This window comes from Trachymyrmex cornetzi, unplaced genomic scaffold, assembly GCF_001594075.2.
Source record: "Trachymyrmex cornetzi isolate Tcor2-1 unplaced genomic scaffold, Tcor1.1 C3664257, whole genome shotgun sequence".
Taxonomy (NCBI): domain Eukaryota; kingdom Metazoa; phylum Arthropoda; class Insecta; order Hymenoptera; family Formicidae; genus Trachymyrmex; species Trachymyrmex cornetzi.
In genome coordinates, this window is record NW_017292005.1 from 1 (window position 1) to 323 (window position 323).

General features: G+C 31.9%; 1 protein-coding gene across 1 annotated transcript; it reads left to right on the top strand.

Moving 5' to 3' along the window:
* Window positions 1-5: 5 nt before the first annotated feature.
* On the top strand, window positions 6-320 carry LOC108764686 (probable cystathionine gamma-synthase; the record flags this gene model as incomplete). The annotated part of the gene is made up of 2 exons (XM_018513366.1): window positions 6-164; window positions 300-320. Coding segments are annotated over 2 exons (180 nt in total), but the record flags the coding sequence as incomplete, so codon positions are not given.
* Window positions 321-323: the final 3 nt, after the last annotated feature.

The window sequence follows — 323 nt, forward strand, 5'->3', positions numbered from 1 at the left end:
CAGGTTTATTGAAGGCAGGAGATCATTTGATTGTCGGAGATGAGCTGTACGGTGGAACCAATAGTCACATCCGAAAATGCAGTAGCAGACAGGGCATGACATCTACCTTCGTTGATATGACTGATATACAAAACATTATAAATGCCATACAGCCAAATACAAAGGTAAATAAAAAAATTAAAAATATTACCGAGTATATTTACACTTATCTTGTGTTAGAATTTAATATTTTATATTTTAAATGTTATGTTTTTTATATAACATCGGTATTTTCTGCATTATAATTTGTTCTATTGTAGATGATATGGCTAGAGACGCCGACA